Below are 16,037 nucleotides of genomic sequence, written 5' to 3'. Positions count from 1 at the left end.
CGGTCAGAAATAGTTAGTAGCCTAGTACAAAAACAGCTGGCATCTCCTTCGATGACCTAGATGAGATGAGATACAAATAGACATTAAAATGTCTGTGAGCTCAGCGCGATAAACGTTTGTCCGGAGTAAACCTAAATGACAAGAAGTAAATAGATGAAATAAATAGCTCAGGACCGATTCTCGTTGCGGTGATACTGTACACGCGGATGAAATACAAACGTCTTGTGCTGGCAATGACGGGTCTGCGTATGAGCGGCAAGAACGCATCAGGGACTATCTGAGTACACTAGGCTCATCAGTCTGAAGACTCACCTAGAGTCGCTCATAATAGTATGACAGTCCAGACGGGCTTCAAGCGAGATCCTGCAGGGGCAGGAACTAGTAGTACTCGTACTAAGCCTGTTGGCCGGTTACGGCTGAACTTCTTATCACCGACTTGAATAGTCTGTCTCTGGCATGGATTGTTATGTGTCTTCTAAAGGTTGTGTAAATGACGTTGATTAAAGAACTCGTGTTATAAGAACGTGTTTCGAGCTCACTGCCGTCGGTTCCAAGTCAATGAGTGACACAATAAAAAAAAGTGGATTGCCGACTGAGTGAACGGGGACCAACTGAGGTTTCTGGGGTCCACTGTAGGGGTTGTTTTTTTTGGCTCGAGTCCCACGCACTTGTTGTACTCCGTCGTTTCCCTACAGCCTCAGGCTATAGCAGGAAGACATCATCCTTTTAACCTGCCGAGATCGCAACTGACAGCGACGGGCTTTCGTTTTTCATAGACAGAACCAAGGTTCATACAACTGATCTTTTGTTTTCGCCTGCTGGCAGGTCATACTTGACGACCACCACGCGCGACAAATCATCGACTGTTTGCTAAAATATCTGTTACATCGAAAATTCGTGAGTTCAATTCGTTGTGTACTCGTTGTTGCTGACGACTCAACCAAAATTACCTTCCGCGCGTCTTATACGTGTTTTTTCTTCTGTGTTATAGAATGAACAAAGTTTCCAATACATCTGGAAAGACTCCGACGCCGCTCCCTTCGCAGTCAGCTTGGGCAAAGGGCCCGCCGCAGAGCAGTTCATCCGCAACCCCTTCGCCGCGATCGCAGTCTCCCGCTCCTACTCATGTTGCATCTCCAATAGCTACTTCTCACTCGAGACGTCCAAGTGCGTTAGGCCAGGGCGTGTCCGTAAAAGATGGCGTCTCAGTCCCTCGAAATAATGTGGGATCAGTAGTACGACCAGGTATGATTTTATTATCACGCTAATTACCATTTCCAGTTCTAACTGTCACTCTTAGCATCCGTTGTGTTTGGATCAATAGATGATGCCTCGGCCCCGTTATCTTCATCACCGGCCGCCATTCCCGCCGTCAAAACCGAAGTCGTAAAGTCTTTCGGATCCGTACCTGCTACGTCTTCCAACCATGTAAATGGTAAAATCTCAGCTTCTGCATCGGCCACAGGGTCGTCGAAGCAGCCTCCACGACCAACACTCTCCAACTCCAGCACGCTATCCTCAACGGCCGCAACATTAACCGCATCTACGCCTAAACCGTCCAGAGCAGACATAACAAAGCTCTTCCAGAATCCCTCATCATCATCTTCTCAGCCGTCTTCCGACACATCCTCTCCTTCCACCCGGCCCTCTAATTTACCTTCACACCACCAGCCATCGTCATCCTCCTCACAACAGCCACAGCCACAGCAACCCTCGCAACTCGGTGCACATTCATATTCGCAATTCGTGCCCAATAACATGCGCCCACCGCAGCAGCCTTCTGGCACCCCACGTTCTCCTGCATTCCCTCGTGCCGTGCCAAACGTGCAAGGCCAGTCTCGACAAGGAGCTGGCCCAGGGGGTCCCGGTGGCCCACCTATCCCTGCCAGTCCCCGAATGGCTCCGCATCCACATCAAGCACCTCCTGGAGGTATAGCGCAGCAGGTACCTATGCAGCCCATGTCATGGCCCGGATACTATGTTAGTACTTTAATTTTTTTTTAAACTTTTATCAACGGTGTTCTCAACGTGATGCAAGTATATGGATCCATATCAACCACAACCTCCTTGGGGGTATTATGCTGTGCCCTCCCCACATATGCACCAACAACCCCCGCAACATGTCCCTCATGTCCCTCCTCATCAACCTGGACCTCTTCCTATGTCACCTCGCCCCGCAGCCCCCCAACTACCTGGCACACCCACCATGGCACACGCTATCCCGCATCCTCCTCATACACCTCAACCGCCTCCCTCCATATCTTCACCACCACCCACGCCTTCCACTACCAACGCGCCTCGCCTTAATACGAACGCACGCGATTTTGTTCCTGGCGGACGTTCTACATCCAAGGTTACCATCAAGAGCCAGGATGGCATGGAGGTGACGCTTGATGCTCTCAAGAAGCACAGTCCCCAACCACCGACCGTTCCTATCCCACCCGCATCGCCTGTCGTGACCAATCGACGGCAACCTTCGGTTTCAGTACGGATTGAGAGTGAGGAATCGAAGCGTGCGCGCGAGGAGACTGCACGGAAAGAGCAGGAGAAGAAAGATGAGGAGGAGCGTGCGAAGAAGGATGCTATAGAGAAGAAGAAGCGCGAAGCAGAGGAAGAGGCTAAGCGGATAGAGGAGGAAGAGGCTGCACGCAAGAGGAAGGCCGAGGAGGACCGGATACGCATAGAGGAGGAAGAAAAGGAGCGGATACGACAAGCAGAGGATGCTGAGAATGAGCGCCTACGTCAGGAGGAGGAAGACCGTCTTGAAGCAGAGCGACAAGAGGCAGAACAGGCACGCATCGCACTGGAAGAGGAGGAACAGAAACAGCAGGATGCTCTTGAAGCGGAGGAAGCCCAGCTCGAAGCTGAAGAAGCTGCTGACATCGTTCAGACTTCATCACCCACCAGCGAGTCTCAAGAGCCCGAGGACGGCGAAGTCTCCGAACATGACGAAGCTCCTGTGTCTCAGCTTAACGGTGATAGCGGAAAGAAATTGAAGGAGTCACTTCGGATAGATACGTCTGCGATGCCCCCTCCCACTGAGATTCCACGAAGACGTCCTGGCCCTCTCGACCTTGCTTCAACCACCAAGAAAGATATTTCTGCGCCTCCACCTTCCGCACTCCTCACAGCACGTGTTATCGAGAATCTCAGCGAGGTTGCGTACCCCGAAGGCATCAAGAGCCCCAAGGTTGAACTCAATGCAAACGTCAGGGATGGCCGATTCAGGTGTGTTTTACTTCTTTCACTTCGAATGTCTCATTCATTGCTTCGTGTAGATATGACCGTGACTTCCTGATGCAATTCATGCATATTTGCAAGGAGAAGCCGCCTACCCTTCCTGCTCTCGATGTCCTTGGCATTGAACCGGTCGATCAAGCTTCGTTTCCCATGGCCCGCGGTGGCTCTGGACGTCATCGTAACGCCTCTGGTGCGATGCCCGTTTCTGCCAACCGCCAGGCTTCTGTAGGTCTGGGTATCGGTGGCTTCCAGAAACCCTCCGTTCCGAGCGGGTTCCAGATGGGCAATTTCCAGTCCCCAGGAAGTAAACTTACCAGTGAGGAGCGGTTCGCCATGTCCAATCGTTCTGCTTCAACTAGCAGTACTACTTCCCAATTCCGTTCCCCGATGGTGCGCACGCCCAGTACAGGTGGGCCTGGCCATCCTATGCATGGCAGCAACCGCATACGCAGCAAACGTGGGGAGAAGCGTGGCGATGCTAACAAGGCACCGATGTCCCAGCAAGAACATGGTTCTGGCTATGGCGTTGCACCTATCCTGGGCGCTGGCTTCGAGCCCGTTGCACCTCTCGAATTATCTGCCAACCGTTGGGTTCCTACCAGTACGGCCCGGAAGGCTCAATCTGATGTCGATTCACCTGAGCTGGTCGACCGTAAGGTCAAGGCGCTACTCAACAAGCTCACGATGGAGAAATTCGAGACGATTTCAGACCAGATCATCCACTGGGCCAACAAGAGTGTGAATGAGAAGGACGGGCGAACGCTCATCCAAGTCATCCGGCTGGTGTTCGAGAAGGCAACTGACGAGGCTGCTTGGAGCGAGATGTATGCGCGGCTGTGTCGGAAGATGATGGAGCAGATCAGTCCCGAGGTGCAAGATGACGGGATCAAGAATACGGAGGGCAAGCCCATTGCTGGCGGACAGCTGTTCCGGAAGTATCTCCTCAACCGGTGTCAAGAAGACTTCGAGCGCGGGTGGTTCGCCAAGGAAGCTACTGCTGCAGCCGCTGCGGCGAAGGCTTCCGACGATCATGCAACTAAGGCTGCTAACGACAAGAAGAGCACGGAGGAAGCTGAACTCTATTCGGAAGAGTACTACGCTGCACAGAAGGCGAAGCGCCAGGGTCTTGGTCTTATCAAGTTCATCGGCGAGTTGTTTAAGCTGCAGATGCTCACTGAGCGTATCATGCACGAGTGTGTGAAGAAGCTGTTGGGCAACGTCGAGAACCCAGAGGAAGAGGAGATTGAGAGCTTATGTCAGCTGTTGAAGACGGTTGGCCAGTTGCTGGACACGCCGAAAGCCCGCGCGCATATGGACGTTTACTTCACGCGCATGAAAGAGCTCGGAAAGAGTCTCAACGTTAGCTCACGTATGCAATTCATGCTTCAGGTGCGTGACATTTGGGGGTATCTTTGTCGGTTGTGCTCATCATGATCTCAGGACGTCATTGAGTTGCGTGACCGTAAATGGGTCAGCCGCAATGCCGTTGCTGCACCTACGACAATCGCTGCTGTTCACGAGCTGGTAAGATATACTAGCATCCTCGAAACCGTTTGTATTGACGCTCATGTTTCAGGCCGCTAAGGAGAAAGCAGCTGCAGAGAAGGAGTCTTTCAACCGTCAGATAAGCATGTCTCGCGGTGGTTCCCGACGCGGTGATAACCGGAACCAAGAACACGGCCCTGACGGCTGGGCTGTTGCAGGTGGCAGTTCGGTTCCGCGGGCACCTCCCAAGGCTGGTGATCTGTCGCAGTTCGGCAAGATCTCCAAGGGCCCAGTCATGGGAATGGTAATGGGTCCAAGCGGCATCTTCGCGGCCGGCAAGAAGGACAGCAAGCGGGAGACACTTTCTCGAACGAATTCGAATTCGAACATGTTCCACATGCTCAGTCAGAACCCTGAACTTGCCGCTGAGGCATCTACGAAACCCAGTCGTCCGTCGAGTCGGAAAACGAGCGTTGATCTTGGTCATGCTGGTGTTCCTGAGCCCGCTGTACAGCGCAGGAGGCTCCAGCTTCTTCCACGATCCGTTCATACTACTGAAGAGAACGCCACGACTCCTTCGGAAGAAGAACCTGAAAGCGCACCCATGGCCATGTCAGAAGCAGACGTGAAGAAGAAGATTGATGAAGATGTGAAAGAGTTCTTTGCTGTTCGCAATCTTCAAGAGGCGGAGGTTTACTTTGCCAATCTTCCTGACGAGCACCGCTTCCGGCTCGTGGACAAACTGGTTGCGTCCGCACTTGAGAGCAAGGAGGCGGATGCCAGGTTGGTCGGTGATTTCTTCGCGCAGGCTACGAGTAACGGACAATGTACGCTTGAGGTCATTGAGGAGGGGTTCATGCCCATGGCGGAGTTTTTGGACGATATTGCCATTGATGCTCCCAAGGCATTTGACTACATGGCTATCATGCTCAAGGGCGCTGGATTCGAGAATGAGCCTGAGAGACTCCAACGGATCGCTTCGAAGCTCGAGGATAGCGACAAGCTAGTCTCTCTCGTTGCATGATCTGTCCTACTCATCTCACATCGTCGATTCCATTTTTCTTTACCTGCATTCTTATCGCATTTTCGTTTTCCGTTTCCTGATCGTATTGCACGTGTTCTTGGTGTTCTGCAAACTAATATATACATCGCACGGCACTTTTGCGTTTGTCCTCTTTTTTGTTATCGTTCACTACATACAGCGGCATAGGCTACAGCTAGCAGTACATCAGGTACCAGCAATATCATTTCAGATTCCGACCTTTCCGTTTACATCAGCATGTGGGTCGGGCTTCAATCTAGCAAGTTTTAATGCAAGCCTCGTTGCAAGAAGCTGTATTAACGCAGTAATGTGCGGCCCGTATAACAATCACATGCGCACTGCGCAGCAAGATAGATAGGATGCAGATTGGGCGCCAATCTCCAGCTCCTCCACAATGTCTGCCACAATTCTCGTCCCAAGTACGACCTGGCGCAAACGTCAACCTCACGTCGACTACCAGAAACCCTCTGTTCCAAACAGTTTTCAGGTAGGCACCTTCTCGTCCCCAGGAAGCGAGCTTACCAGCGAACAGCGTTTTGCCATGCCATCCAACATCCGTTCTGCAAATAGTCGTGCTACTGCTGAACTGCGTGCTCCGATGGTGCACACAGCCAGCCAGGGCGACCCTGGCCATCCCATGCGTGGCTCTGGCAGAACACATAGTAGACGTGCTATGACACGTGGTAGTGCTAACGAGTCACCGATATCCCAGCTAGGACGGGGTTCTGGCGTCGAGCCCGTTGCACCTCTCGAGTCATCTGCCAACCGTTGGGTTCCTACCGGTACGGCCCGCAATGGTCAACCTGATGTTGATTCATCTGAGCTGGTCGACCGTAAGGTCAAGGCGCTACTCAACAAGCTCACGATGGAGAAATTCGAGATGATTTCAGATCAGATCATCCACTGGGCCAACAAGAGTGTGAATGAGAAGGACGGGCGGACGCTCATCCAAGTCATCCGACTTGTTTTTGAGAAAGCCATCGATGAGGCTGCTTGGAGCGAGATGTATGCGCGGCTGTGTCGGAAGATGATGGAGGAGATCAGTCCTGAGGTGCAAGATGACGGGGTCAAGAATACGGAAGGCAAACCTATCAGAGGTGGCCATCTTTTCCGCAAGTATCTCCTCAACCGGTGTCAAGAAGACTTTGAGCATGGGTGGTTCGCCAAGGATGCTACTACTGCCGATTTTGAGAGGGCCAAGCGCCAGGGTCTCAATCTCATCACGTTTATTGGCGAGTTGTTCAAGGTGCGCATGTTGACGGAGCGTATCATGCACAATTGTGTGATGAAGCTGTTGGGCAACATCGAGAATCCCGAGGAAGAGAAGATTGAGAGCCTATGTCAACTGTTAAAGACGGTTGGCCAGTTGCTTGACACGCCGAAGGCCCGCGCGCATATGGACATTTACTTCATGCGCATGAAAGAGCTGTGGAAGAATAATATTAACAGCACCCGTGTGCAGTTCATGCTCCAGGTGAGGCATTTTTTGGGTATCGTTTTCTGTCCTACTCATCATCGTGATCTCAGGACGTTATCGAGTTGCGTGATCGCATATGGATGAGCCGAGATGCTGCCCCCGTGACGATTGCAGCAGTTCATTGGCTGGTAAGATAGATCGGTTTCGTTAACATTTTCACATTGACACTCGTGTTGCAGGCTGCCAAGCAGATTGCAGCTGCAGAAGAGCGTAAGAGGAGCATGTCATCTCGAAGGAGCAGTGACTACACCCAAGAGGATTCTGATAGCTGGGCTGTTGCAGGTGAATATGTTCCGCAGGTGCTTCCCCAGGTTGGGGACCTGTCACCGTTCGGTAACATTACCAACATGACATCTCCAAGTGACATTCCTGAGCCCGCTGTACAGCGCAGGAGGCTCCAGCTTCTTCCACGGTCCGTTCATACTACTGAAGAGAACGCCACGACTCCTTTGGAAGAAGAACCTGAAAGCGCACCTATGGCCATGTCAGAAACAGACGTGAAGAAGAAGATCGATGAAGAAGTGAAAAAGTTCTTCGCTGTTCACAATCTTCAAGAGGTGGAGGTGTACTCTACCAATCTTCCGCATGAGCTTAGCTTCCGTCTCGTGGACAATCGGCAGATACGCATGTCTCTCGGTTGTCCTCGAGGCGGCAGCGAGCACGATGGCCCTGATAGCTGGGCTGCTCCGGATGGTTCTGTTCCATGGGCGCCACCCAAAACTGTTGATCTGCCACAATTTGGCAAGATTACCATAGGTGCGCCCACGGTCACGAGTCCGAGTAGCGCGTTTGTGGGCAGTCAGAACCCTGGACCGACCCTCAAGATGTCCCCGACACCCAGTCGTTCTTCCGGACTTAAGCGGAACGGTCATGCTAGTGTTCCTGAGCCCGCTGTACAGCGCAGGAAGCTCCAGCTTCTCCCACGGTCCGTTCATACTACTTCAGAGCATGTCACGACTCCTTCCAAAGAACCTCAAAGGGCACCCACCGCGATTACGAAAGCAACCGTGAGGAAGATTGATGAAAACGCGAAGGAGTTCTTTGCGGTTCGCAATCTCCAAAAGGCAGATGACTACTTCCCCAATATTCCTGACGAGCACCGCTTCTGGCTCGTGGACAAGCTTGTTGCGTCCGCACTCGAGGGCAAAGAGGCAGATGCAAGGTTGGTGAGCGATTTCTTCGCGCAGGCTATGAGGAACGGACAATGTACGCTCGAGGGATTTGAGAAGGGATTCATGCCCATGGTAGCAGTTCTGGACAGTATTACCATCGATGCTCCCAGGGCGTCCGCATATATGGCTATCATGCTCAGAGGTGCTGGGTTCCAGAATGAGCCTGAGAGACTTCGCCGGGTCGTTTCGAAGCTCAAGGATAGCGACAAGCTAGTCTCTCTCGTGGCTTGATCCCACTCGCATGTGACGACGTTTTCGATCCATTTCTTTCTTATATTCTCATTACATTTCTATTTTCGTTCGCTTTTTTGATCATATTCCGAATTTTTTGATGTTTCGCACACTGGAATATATACATTACGATACTTTTGCGTTCGTCCTCTTTGTGGTATCGTTGATCAATATCACATAGAGACAAAGGCTTTAGCTAGCCGTTAGCTACATTACAGGGTGGGTGCGAGGTGCATGATAACAATACTGTACGGGCTACAGGTCTCATGCATCATGGCTGAATCCACAGGCCCGAGGATTCATACCGCAGATGCAAACGACTCGGATGTTTCAATCTTCCGCGTTGTGTCGCATTTAAGAGAGCAAGACGGAGGCGGGGTCAAAAGCCAGAGAAGAGCGCAGGAGTACTATACGGTCCACAGCACATAAGAGATGCAACTTGACTTTGGCTCAGAGTTTGTCGAAAAATCTGCCGGAGTCGCTATCGGATCATTCGGCTACCAGGCTGAAGTTCCACCTATAGTTATCTAGTGACTTATCTCTACACACAGTGATCATCATATCATCCACCAGCTGGTCTGATTTTCATGACGCTGTGTCCAGTCCTTGTAGGACCCGTGATGAGCGATAGCGTGCTCACGAGGCTACTCGAAAGATGCGTTCATGATCGAGAAACGGGAGAGATTTTGACTATGCATTATGGTACAAGCGATCCGTTCACCTTCGGACGTTCAAACGTTCATTACCATGAATTACAACAACTACGTCTCTGTTCCTCTTGTGCGGTGTAAAGCTGTCCGTGCGCAAACGAATTTGTGTGTAGGTCAAGTCTGGAGCGTCAGTCCTTTGAGATCTGTCGAATGTCGTCGCAAGGTTTGCGATTTATGGACCAGCTAGAACGTGTGGGATTGAAAGAGAACTTGAAGGTGACCCAGTGATAGGCTCTGAACCTTCGATGAAGAGCGGTGATGCGCACTCGCGCATATCGTACTAATTCGATTTTGACATTGTATTGCGTATCATGGATGGTAGTGAAAGAACAGAGCCGAGCGCACACCGCGGTGCCAAGCGTGCGAAAGGTTCAGAACACTGTTGGTTCCGCGGAATCATTGCAAAACGCTCCGTTCTTATAATATTCGGTGTGAAGACAGACCATCGATATCACAGGTTAGCAATTACCATATTATTATTGTTATCATAATGGGACTGTCGAATCAAAACGGCCGCTAAACTTCCTCATCTCTAACAACTTTACCTATCGTCCATGTTTTCGATAATGCTTTGCTTTTACTAGCATTCTCATATTGTGCGTACTCTACTTAATACGCACATCGTACTGATCAGGCGGCATTTTTTGGCCGTTCTCTTCTCTCGTTCACTACATAGAGTGGCATACTTACTACATAGACTTATTGCTTACATCAGCATGTCACAGGACCAATGACATTATATTGCAAGTTGGAAGTGGATGTAGGGTCGTTCTTGTTCTCAGCAAGTTCGCCCACCATCCTGACGCGCGATTTCGCTGCAATGTCCGCGCAGGCCTCAACAACATCTTTAGAACACGGCCCATGGCAAACCATCAGGACACATCTCAATTTCTTCCGCATACATGTTATCTTCTTGTGAGTTCGCCACATTAGTAACACCGCTGTTTATTGGCCCATCACTGAATTCGATGACACGTGTTTTTAGCACATTGACGCCCCTGATATTCTCCGGAATCTTTTATGCTAGCAATGGCAAATATTCAGTTGCATACATTGATGCGCTGTACAATTCAGTCAGCGCGATGACCATGTGCGGTCTCGCAACTGTGAACTTGAGCCAGCTTACCGCTTGGCAGCAAGTGTTGTTGTTCATCCAGATGTGTATTGGAAACCCAGTACGTGAAGTTCCTTGGATCGTGACGTGGTACTTCTCTAACCTTGGCTCAAGGTCATTGTGTCGTGGGTGATGGTGTACACCAGGAGGTTGTTATTCATACTGTATGCGTCGATGATATTCATTCCTAATTTTACAGGTACTACTTTGCTAAGACATTCGATCATATTCTTGGAGTAGAGGCCGCCCGACAGGCCGCGATCAAGGCAAAGCAGCAGCTTGCCACTGCGTCTGCAGAGAAGTCTGTGGGTAGCAAAGATGGATGGTCCTCCCGCATCTTCCGAAGGAAGACCAACCCTAGTACGGTACCGGAGGATCCTGCTAGTGGCGGTGCTCAAACGACACCGAAGGACAGCACAAGGAGACTGAGACCAGATATGATCAGGCGCATGGACGGTCAACCCAAATTGGTCAACCCGAGTGGCCGGATCACAGAAAGCGGTATGATGCGTTTCTCTGTTAAAATCTGCGATGAGCTTAAATATGCAAGTAGAAGAACAAGGGCCCCTTCCTCGTCAACTTGAGTTGGAAAATGATGTCGAGATCAAGAACTTACATGTAGATACTGTCAACGTGGGGCCTGCAGATCAAAGAAATACCTCGTAGGTACAGCACTACTTTTGGTACCAGCGAGCCTGACATTTGTTTTGCATCAGTGGGCGTCGTCTTTCCGATTCAGGAAGTCTGGGGGAACTTCCAAGTTGCGTGCCTGAAGCGGGCGAGGGTGCTGTAACATCTGCATCGACAGGAATGCCACGGACAGCAACTATCGACTTTGCACCCACTGTTTCTCGTTCCCATCCCCCCCTCTTTCCTGTCGGTAGCCGAACCGGTCGCTCGGATGCGGCCGAAATCTCATCAGATATTTCAGTTTCAGGGTTTACTGGTCCTCGTCGCCGCCGCCGCCGTTCTTCCGTAGTCCCCCAACATTCACGCGTGCCATTAGCACAGCACCCAACCATTCAAACACATCGATCTAGGCGCACATCAAATTCGTATCATATCGACCAATCACAGGAGCAGATGCTACGAGGGTTCGGGGGTTTTCCCATGCCCCACGAGCTGTTGGGGATGTTGTTTGGTTGGCTGTTTCCCAATACCACGAATAGACTGAAGAGAACTGTGACGATTCCTATTACTACTACACTGACGGGCGGTGGGCTGGGACGGACTATGAGTGGCGCTGCGAGTATCCCTGGGAGGCCAACACACGGCGGAAGTGTTAGCGCCAAGGAGGGTACGAAGCCTGTAACGTATATTTCGTTCGATGCTGTCGTTGGGCGGAATTCTGCGTTTCATTTTTCGACCAACGAACAACTTGAGGAATTGGGTGGAGTTGAATATCGGGCACTGAATGTGCTGCTATGGTTAGTTGCATCTGTGAGTGATCTTGTTTTCACGTTGTCCTCATCAACTCAAAATGCCTTCGTAGTATCATGTAGTCGTACAACTGGTTTCCTTCGTGGTGATTGCTCCTTACATGTCACTGCCAAAGTGGGCGAGCGATTTCGTACCTCCTGCCCAATTTAGAATAATTACGGTTCCTTGGTGAGCAGCGTCTTACAGTGCTAAGTAACAAGACCTCAACTCACAGAACCTGAATGTAGGTTCTCATTGTTCCAAGTCGTATCGGCGTACACAAATGCCGGAACTTCTCTTGTCGACCAGAGCATGGTGCCCTTCCAGACAGCTTATCCAAGCGAGTATCATATATCGTATGTACTGGATGCTCCTGCTGACATTTTCTTGGTTAAGTGATCTTCTTTATGATATTTTGTATCCTGGCTGGCAACACTGCATTTGTGAGTATCAGTAACCTCGTTTTAACAGCATAATAATCATTCATCATCGTTAGCCTGTACTGTGAGTTTTCAATCTGGAACGCATAAGAATTTTTACTCAAAAACAACCTGAAGACTCCGGTTTCTCATGTAAGCATGCTATCTCTGTGATAAACTCGTTATTCATCGTAGGCAGCTGGATCATCACGAAACTCGTACCGAGGGATTCTCGACTGAATGAAACGCTGCATTTTCTCCTGGACCATCCTCGCCGATGCTTTTTTTATCTTTTCCCTTCGTACCAAACTTGGTTTCTCCTTACAATTCTGGTCATCATGAAGTACGCACACCCCAGGACTATCGCTATTATCGTATACTGAACTCGGCAATATAGCTTTACAGACTGGTTTTGCTTTTTGGTCCTTGATATTGGTAACCCTGATATCGATTCCATACCTTTAGGAACGAGAGTTGTCGCTGGATTATATCAGGCTATTGCTGTTCGTGCTGCGGGGTTTGGAATAGTTCCGCTTTCCAGAGTAGCTCCCGCTGTCAAGTTAGGTTGAGCAATCGTTGTATGGAAAAGGCTCTAACTTCAGGGAACAGGGTCTTATATGTTATCATGATGTATGTTAGTGTATGTGAGTGCCTCAATTATCTTGACGATACGCGTAAAACTGATTGCCTGTCAAGACCCTATTGCACTAAGGTGCGTTCGCCACAGGCAACCATGCAGATAGGTAATTATGATGCTCATCAATTTAGTGTCCGCTCGACAAACGTCTACGAAGAGCAATCCCTGGGTATATATAAGGATGATAATGATTCAGAGGATGAAAATGCCTTTTCAACTGCAGGACCGAGGATGACGGTATGGTCTCGATACTTGGCCATGCATGCACGTCGACAACTGGCATTTGGTATGTCTAATTTTCTCGCCTGATGACTTGTCTCATATGGCTATCAAGACATGTGGTGGTTGTGTCTCGTAAGCTTGTACGCAGTCACCGTGGGGGAGTAGACTGAATTTCTCTGACGTAGGCACTGATGTTGATCTGTATCATAGAGGTGAGCAGCCCAACGGCCGAGGATTCGCAACAGTTCTAATAGTTCAACTAATGGTAGCGCGGAAACTTAGACAACACGGAGATACAGGGCTGGTTCAATATCTTTACTATCAGTATGTCCCCATCGTATCGAATTGCGGACTCTGCTCAACTCCGACAAGTTTTTGAATTAGTCTCAGCGTACGGCACTGTTGGTCTCAGTCTTGGGATACCTACCGTAAGTGATGGAGATGCTGATAACTGAAGTACTAGTGTTCTTACCTGCTGTGGTAGGAAAATTACTCATTTTCCGGTGCCTTGAAGCCTCTTTCAAAGCTTATACTATGCCTGGTCATGCTTCGCGGGCGACATCGTGGTCTCCCAGTGGCCATCGACCGTGCTATCATGCTCCCTGATTTTGAAAAGACGAAGGACGAGCCGCCCATCCCTGTCACGGATGATGACAGGCAAGCAAGCCCACACGGCGAGTCTCTGCACACGCGCGACCCCCTTTCGCAAGAGGACGGTCTGGCTTCCAGCGACCAGGATCTAGATTAGTTCGAGGGATAGTTGACAGAAGATGGGAAGCGGGGTGGCAGTCATTATGCACACAATGTGGAGTCGCAAGCGCACTCTGACATCCAGTATGAACTTATACTTTATGGCACTCGCGTCATGGTGACGAGCTGACGTTGCCTTCTACTACCCTGATCATCTATTAGACATATGGCATGGTGGCACATAGACCTAATGAGCGATTACAGGACGTTAACGAGTATTCGTCTACATTATCTCTTGAGAACTCGATGGTCTGTCGGGCCCGTGTTACTAACTCTTGTTGTGCTCGCAGCGGCATGCGCTTGTCTGTGGCAAGCAAGAAAGGCTGGCGTGGCGGGCTAGACAGAAGCGGCAGGCAGTCTCACCAACCCCACGTTCGTTGTTCTACGGACATTCGACGTGACTAACATGACCAATTTTTCCTATGGTGGGAGGCGCCTTGCCTGTTGGGTCTGAGATCGTAGATCTGAGTGACTAAGATTGTACGAAAAATAAAAGGCTGTAAGTGCGTAGCAGCAACAAGAACTGTGAATGTGAATTCCAAAATGTTCGCCAAGCAAAATCAGTTTCATCCAGATCAAATGCCGGACTTGTATCGAAATACCGTGACAACCCCGAACTCGACGGTCGGGCACAATCGCGCGACCACCATATGGAGCCCGAGTTGGCCGCCATCATGGTGAAACCAGTAGCATGAACAAAGATTGCCAAACGAAGTCATCTTGGAGGTATCAATTTGCCGCAAGATGTATCAGATATCAAGTCACGAAACTCACACGATCGAGGGGACAAATGACATTTCGAGACAATGCAAGGGCCACCTAAGTATTAGCACGGTCCGCCACCTGGCAGATCTGACGTCAACTCATAGCGTGAACTGCATTACATCAATGAGTCTATATGGTGTTTACTCGCCTTACGAACAAGCTGTCCTCATGGTATGGAGCAAGGGCTGAACACTAGTTACTAGTAGTTTACGATGTATTGCATAAAAACGTTCACTCCTTACATAATTTGGACGCAACATATTTATATTTGCCCTCTGAATATTCGGAACAACGGGAGATGATTATTGTCTAGCTATCTCAGCAACAGAAGACAGTTGCTGATCAACTTGCTGGGTGCAGTCAAAGACACTGACAGTGTCGAATGAGAAAGCTGCGCAGGTCCAGTGCCATTCTGGGGTATCTTGCCCCGACGAAGTATCGTAATAGGCAGCCTAAGGCGGGACCCTTTTGTTTGGCCAGCTCCACAACTAAACAAATGCGGTGAATGAACAAACATGGATTCTGGCCTATCGATTTGAAGGTAGCTGTAAAACTTTACCGAGATTTTGGACGGACAAGAAATAAATCCATTTGCTTGTTGTTGTGGAAGGAAGGCCAACGAACAATACGGACGGCGAGACAATAAGATCTGTTTGAGCCTATATTATTGAAATAAATCGGTAAGATTGGCCTTGTCAGCCGGCCGAACATAAATCATACCATACCTTGTGCAGACAAAGTTCATGTCTGTCATTAGGCCTTGTACACGGCACTATTAGTTCGCCCGAAAAACCTGCAGGGAAGGCGGGGAATCCATGCAGTGGGTCTGTGCAATATTGACCCTACCAATGATGCCGGAGCTACACTCAGATCGGGAGCCTTCATGCTCAATATTGACTGCATAAGAATGAAGACTGTCAGCTCAAAGGGGTACAAATGGAAGACATACAGTATTGGTTGCATGATCAAGGAAGCTTGTACTAGTACTGCTTGAGCAATATTATATTATAAGTAAAATTAAAGTTAAATTTAGTCACTGAACTTTCAAAGTTTCAGTCATCCTAGTTCAAGTACCACAAAGTCACTAAAAAAGACGACACTACCATTTCCGTGACATAATCACTAGAAGCTTATCTCAGCGACCCGTGACAAACACGCTAGAATCAATTGATCCTGCCATGCCTACAGGAGCTCAGCGATAAGTGGGCACTGGGCAGGGATCTGAGTAATATGTGTAATTCAGATTCAAGAAGAATGAGAGCGTTCTTGCTCTGCGCCTTCAATATTCAATACACATCGGGGTGAACGATATTTAAAAGAGGTTTATATGTTGTACAAAATGTGAAGACAATAT

At 49.7% G+C, this 16,037-nt stretch overlaps 3 protein-coding genes across 3 annotated transcripts; all 3 read left to right on the top strand.

Moving 5' to 3' along the window:
- The first annotated feature begins 679 nt into the window (after nt 1-679).
- Nucleotides 680-6,042, top strand: F5891DRAFT_99574 (uncharacterized protein). Its single transcript, XM_041378330.1, has 7 exons — nt 680-897; nt 992-1,245; nt 1,301-1,980; nt 2,039-3,228; nt 3,279-4,629; nt 4,681-4,764; nt 4,817-6,042. Exons 2-7 carry the CDS (start codon nt 993-995, stop codon nt 5,747-5,749), a joined length of 4,491 nt encoding a protein of 1,496 aa, XP_041228971.1. The 5' UTR covers nt 680-897; nt 992; the 3' UTR covers nt 5,750-6,042.
- Nucleotide 6,043: 1 nt separating this feature from the next.
- On the top strand, nt 6,044-7,511 carry F5891DRAFT_99638 (armadillo-type protein). Its single transcript, XM_041378367.1, has 3 exons — nt 6,044-6,254; nt 6,300-7,241; nt 7,295-7,511. The coding sequence occupies exons 1-3, from the start codon at nt 6,162-6,164 to the stop codon at nt 7,379-7,381; spliced, it is 1,122 nt and encodes a 373-aa protein (XP_041228970.1). The 5' UTR covers nt 6,044-6,161; the 3' UTR covers nt 7,382-7,511.
- Nucleotides 7,512-10,056: 2,545 nt separating this feature from the next.
- F5891DRAFT_1163100 (cation transport protein-domain-containing protein) lies at nt 10,057-14,048 on the top strand (the record flags this gene model as incomplete). The annotated part of the gene is made up of 22 exons (XM_041365311.1): nt 10,057-10,272; nt 10,343-10,532; nt 10,586-10,620; nt 10,671-10,972; nt 11,025-11,133; nt 11,188-11,911; nt 11,964-12,079; nt 12,139-12,230; nt 12,287-12,333; nt 12,387-12,394; nt 12,448-12,462; nt 12,509-12,652; nt 12,707-12,868; nt 12,919-12,953; nt 13,006-13,021; nt 13,078-13,232; nt 13,281-13,300; nt 13,354-13,380; nt 13,438-13,492; nt 13,541-13,596; nt 13,653-13,884; nt 13,936-14,048. The coding sequence occupies exons 1-22, from the start codon at nt 10,088-10,090 to the stop codon at nt 14,046-14,048; spliced, it is 2,838 nt and encodes a 945-aa protein (XP_041228969.1). The 5' UTR covers nt 10,057-10,087.
- Between the last annotated feature and the right edge of the window lie 1,989 nt (nt 14,049-16,037).

The sequence above is a fragment of the Suillus fuscotomentosus genome (assembly GCF_016647785.1).
Source record: "Suillus fuscotomentosus strain FC203 chromosome Unknown F5891scaffold_13, whole genome shotgun sequence".
NCBI lineage: Eukaryota > Fungi > Basidiomycota > Agaricomycetes > Boletales > Suillaceae > Suillus > Suillus fuscotomentosus.
The sequence above is the reverse complement of the archived record's forward strand: the minus strand, read 5'-3'. Positions and strand labels throughout refer to the sequence as shown.

Bases quoted from the DNA above. Each gene is read 5' to 3' on its own strand.
- F5891DRAFT_99638 (XM_041378367.1), top strand. From the start codon at position 6,162: ATGTCTGCCACAATTCTCGTCCCAAGTACGACCTGGCGCAAACGTCAA. The intron at 6,255-6,299 runs GTAGGCACCTTC...ACCAGCGAACAG, and splicing joins CTGTTCCAAACAGTTTTCAG to CGTTTTGCCATGCCATCCAA. The intron at 7,242-7,294 runs GTGAGGCATTTT...TCGTGATCTCAG, and splicing joins GTGTGCAGTTCATGCTCCAG to GACGTTATCGAGTTGCGTGA.
- F5891DRAFT_99574 (XM_041378330.1), top strand. From the start codon at position 993: ATGAACAAAGTTTCCAATACATCTGGAAAGACTCCGACGCCGCTCCCT. The intron at 1,246-1,300 runs GTATGATTTTAT...TGTCACTCTTAG, and splicing joins GGGATCAGTAGTACGACCAG to CATCCGTTGTGTTTGGATCA. The intron at 4,630-4,680 runs GTGCGTGACATT...TCATGATCTCAG, and splicing joins GTATGCAATTCATGCTTCAG to GACGTCATTGAGTTGCGTGA.